The 5,000-nt window shown below is 34.7% G+C and overlaps 1 protein-coding gene across 3 annotated transcripts in view; it reads left to right on the forward strand.

The window, feature by feature from the left end:
* The window catches only part of LOC100892522 (protein SSUH2 homolog), a 19,617-nt gene that overhangs the window by 5,160 nt on the left and 9,457 nt on the right, over positions 1-5,000 (forward strand). For 2 of the 3 annotated variants that reach the window (XM_030973462.1, XM_030973463.1), the window contains exon 2: positions 1,049-1,289. In XM_030973462.1, the coding sequence (XP_030829322.1) occupies positions 1,049-1,289 (241 nt within the window). Of the gene's footprint in view, positions 105-1,048; positions 1,290-5,000 lie in introns of all 3 variants that reach the window. The other variant, XM_030973464.1, reaches the window with a different exon arrangement.

Raw genomic sequence — 5,000 nt, forward strand, 5'->3', positions numbered from 1 at the left:
TATAGCCTAGGGATACCCATGTACCAGCTACAACATATTTTGCTTGCATTAGGAGAGATACATACTTGGAAGCTCTCTCATCAACAGAATACAGCATTTAATTGGTTAGTGATGTATATTGAGGCATATGGATGGATAATATAATCATCAGTGTTGCATGCATCATTGCTTTTGGGTATACGTGCTTGTGTGCATACGTGCTTGTGGGTATACGTGATTGGCGTAGGTTAAAGTTATTATGTCGTATGCTGCATGATGTTAATGTGAATTTGGTTGAAATATGGTGCATATATGATGAAGATGGTTCTCGATTATAGAAAGTCTGGATAAAGTAATTGGTTGTATTCTTGCTTGTAGCCCACATATGTTGTAAATAGTCATGTTCAGAGAAGATTTTTATCTCTCAAACCATGAACATGCATATATGCTCAGACAAATGGACTTGAAGTGGTAGAGTGCATGCTAGCTGCCCCACCTGTGTAGGATATAGAGCATTTCATCACTACATTTACTCCATACTGGAAAAAATCTGTCCCCCTATTTGAAGATTTTCTGTTTCGAGAGTGAGCTGAGCTATATACATTTTGGTACCAACCTGAGCAGCTAATCTGCCTTTATAGTCAGAGCCAATCTAATTGAGGTCTGGTATGTGCATTTTATGTCAAGAGAATGTGGCTACAATTCATTCTGGATTGTTTACCCTGCAGTAGATTGATTGTTTGAATCAGTGAAATATTAAACAACCTCACAAAAACCTGCTGGCAATTATCGGCAATAAAGCACATATTGACCTTTGTTAAGCACATGTGTGTCAGGCTACATGTTCCTTGATTTCCTTATCTTTCTAAGCTCATTACTCGGCCCCTGTACATTTGCTACCTCAATCATTTGGCACATATATGTGATTTATTTGTAATCTTGAACTTTCAGTGTAAGTTTTTTTTGGAGTCTGTGAGAATTTATGTTCTATCATTACCAGAACTCAAGCTTAGCTTTATAACTGCATAATATATTTAAAAAATTTCTGATAATTATGTTGATATTGCAGAGGAAACAACACGATGTATACCCAGGGCCAACCGCAGGGATATCCTCCCCAGCAGCAAGGGGGTTACCCCCCTCAGCAACCTGGCTACCCCCCTCCTCAACAAGGTTACCCTCCCCCTCAGCCACAACAGCCTGGATACCCCCAGCCCCAGCAGCCAGGTTACCCTCCTCCACAACAGGGTGCCGGTGGTGGTTACCCCCCTCCGCAACAGGGTGCTGGTGGTTACCCTGCACCTCCTCAGGTATATCGATCTCTTGTTTTGTTTTGTTTATTCTTTTTACATTACCGGTATGTGATTTGAAAGAAATACATCAATTTCAGTTTGTACTGACTCTCTTATCTATTGCTTCATGTGTTCAATTGACACTGCATGTAGAACAGATTCCTGTTTTCCACAAAAAAGCTGCCAACTCACTTCCTTCCAGAGTTTTGATTTACTTCCTTTTGAATTATGAAATACAACGAGGAAGCCTTTTAATTAGCATGTGAGTGTGTTTCTCCATAAAACTGTTCTCCTCAATCTGTACAGGAACGTATAGGGCTGATTCTGATATTGTTCCATTATTGCTACAGTTCTCTTCTAAAAAGTCATACATCTTCAAAGTCAAAATACATTATGAACAGTGACCTTTTTATGTCTTTTTTGTGTGTGTGTCTTTGAAATACCTTAATTGTTTGTTATGCAGAATATAATTCTGGTATATTATCTTCCATATTTTTTTTTTCTTTTTTCACTTGGAATTCATTGTAGATTGTAAATTGTTAATAATTAGAGTTGTTGATTCACAAACAGTAGATATATGTGTATGGATTACTAATGTACACGTTTCCTTCTATTATATCGTCCTTGTTTTCACGAAGTGACGGTAGTGAGGAAAATCGTAACGCAAAGTGAATGCAATTTTTTTTCACTACCGTCACTTCGTGAAAACAGCGACGATATGTCATCCATTATTGGAAGGATGCACCTTCAATAATGACACCAAAGCTAGCACTTTCCGATCCAGTTTCAATCAAAGCACCAATGATCCAAAACATACGTGCAATCATATTTCTGCAACTCTTTTCTTCTCTTCTTCCTTCCTTTCTTTCTTTCTTTCTTTCTTTCTTTCTTTCTTTCTTTGCTTTCTTTCTTCCTATCTTTTATTCTTTCCTTCTTTCTTCCCTTCCTTCTTCCTTTTTTTTTCTTCCTTCCTTTTTTTTCTTCCTTCCTTTCTTTCTTACTTTCTTTCTTTCTTTCCTTCTTTCTTTCCTTCTTTCTTTCCTTCTTTCTTTCCTCCTTTTATTTTCTTTCTTTTTTTCTTTCTTTTTTTCTTTCATTCTTTCTTTCTTTCTTTCTTTTTTTTTTTTTCTTTCTTCCTTTCTTCCTCTCTTCCTTTTTTTTTTTTTTTTTTTTCTTCCTTTTTTCTTCTTCTTTTTTTTACTTCATTTTGCTTAAAGTGTAATCTGAGAGAACGTCCAAGATCATGTTGAATGAAAATCATAGGCCTGTACCTGATAGTCTTATTTGTGCCATGAAACCACGAGCAAATACTTCTATTTAGATGGCACATGTTCTTCAGATATCTCTTTAGACCATGAGAACTGTACATATTATCATATCGCACAATCTGATTTTACTGCTTTTGAAGGAGATTGTTGACCTGTTTGCTCTGCGGAAGGACAAAGGTCACATATAATAACTTCCTGGAGCACTTTTATAGTCTTCCTCATACATTTATTTCCAGAGTTGTACTTGTAGATAACAGTGTATCACATGCCTTCTCACTCAAGGAGAAGCTCTGAATAATGAAAGAAAACTTTGGAATCCTATTATCGGCTTGCTGTTATCTTTTAATAGTGGTGGGGTAAGATAATGTAATGTCAGAACAATGAATATATCCAACAAGTTAAAATTTTATTTGTTTGGAGATGGAACTTTGATCTCATGAAGTAATTTCTATTTTTAGATGAAGACTTTGAAAAGTTGTCTTTGTCAAGTTTGCATATTGAACTTCCACTTTAAAAGAAAGAGAGACAAGAAAGGAGAAATGCATTCATGACGTTAAACGTTCAAAGTTCGCAAATTGATGATAAAGAATTAAGACCTAGGATGTGTAGAACCTGTTTAGTGGATATTGACATAGCCTATCACTGTGTGTGAGTTGAGCTTGTGACTGTAATGGTAAACATGGATAAGCTGACAAGTATATTTGGTGATATCGAGATAGTATAGCTAGTATATTATATATTTCAAATCAAAACCATGTTCTCGTTTGCTATCAAACTTTAGAATTGGAATTTGATCACTTATCTATGAGGGGTCGTGGGGATCAAGCAATATTCCCTATTCATATTAATTTCCCATTTGAATTGTATCCAAAAGAATTTGTCCAATACCAAGAATCTGTGGGTGGTATTCTCTTGAAAGCGGACTAACTTTAGTCCACGGTTTAATCCACTGACTGAGTATGGAATGCCAAGTGTCCATAGGAATATATTTTTTAATAAGTTGATATGTCCCTAAATGACCATAATAACATAATTATATCATAGTTATATTGTTGTTTATAATATCAATTATGTTATTACATTTTATTTTAATTTAATGACAGATTAAATTGTTCAAAACATATTCATAGGAACACTGGGCATTGCATAGTTAGTCGGTGGATTAAACCATGGACTATAGTTAGAATACCAACCATTATCTTTAATCTAAGGTTTCAGTTTGGCCTATTCCAATACAGGTGTAATTTTAATTAAAAATCCAACCAAATATTTTATTCATTCATTAACTTATAGGTACAGTGTTATTTTCATCCTCAATAGAGTGGTGAAGTGTGACGTCATCAAAAATCTATTTTTCTTATTCCGAAAGAACATCAAAAATAATGTCCAAATGTCGAAAACCAATTGAATATGTTAAGTATTGGCTGAGATATGACCATCTGAATATGTCCTATAGGAACTCAGTGTTATCTTCAAGTTTCAAGTTTTATTTATCTTTCTTTCATAACACATTTCACAAAAATGACATGAATATAACAAGTTTACAGAATATGGCGTTACAATAGAAAGATGAGGTGACCTTGGTTGAAAGCAAGGCTTGTTGATTTAAGGTCCCTCATATGCTCTGGCTCCTAACCATTAGGAGCCAGAGCATATAACCTTGAGTTCCTATGGGGAGTATATTTACTCAGATGGTCATATCTCAGCCAATACTTAACATATTCAATTGGTTTTTGACATTTGGACCATATTTTTGATGTTCTTTCGGAAAATGAAGAAAAAAATTGAGAAATTCTAAAAATATACTTATGACGTCACAGCTTCGGTACTCTATATATTATTCCAGTAAAGAACATACCGGTATTGAAGGAAGAGAAAGACCAAGGAGAACAATTTTGCTATCTGATTTTTCATATTTCTAGCTGCACATACATGTAGGCTAAACCTTAAGTTTTTATTTCATCTTCAGTACCAGCAATAGTGTGGGGAAAAATGTATAATTTGTTTAAATTGGAATATGCTAAGAAATTGAAATATTGATAGTCATTTGCTTTTAACATCAGTAGATCAATATCATATTTTCTTAATTAATAATGATAATAATTATGTTATTGAATATTTTTATCTCACACATATATCCACCACGCAATGTGGTCAAGGTGCTTCAATATTACCCTGGCTTTACCAGGCTAACAATTTTAGTGCTCACAGCATCAACCAAAATCTTCCCTGCCATTTAAACACGTGGGTGAAGAATGGCAAATGTAGATTAATATCTTGCCAAAGGGGTTGCAAAAAGACTTAAATCACAAATCATGTGATTCATAGTTCGAAGGCATATCTACTAGACATTGCCACCTCTTAATGTATTCATCTATTCATCTATTTTTATATCTTTGCTTTTTATTGCCCATTGAGGAGCTAAGGAGACTCTTGAACCCTCCTTCAATGTTGACAATGT

Source organism: Strongylocentrotus purpuratus, unplaced genomic scaffold, assembly GCF_000002235.5.
Source record: "Strongylocentrotus purpuratus isolate Spur 01 unplaced genomic scaffold, Spur_5.0 spur5_scaffold_6, whole genome shotgun sequence".
Classification (NCBI taxonomy): domain Eukaryota; kingdom Metazoa; phylum Echinodermata; class Echinoidea; order Camarodonta; family Strongylocentrotidae; genus Strongylocentrotus; species Strongylocentrotus purpuratus.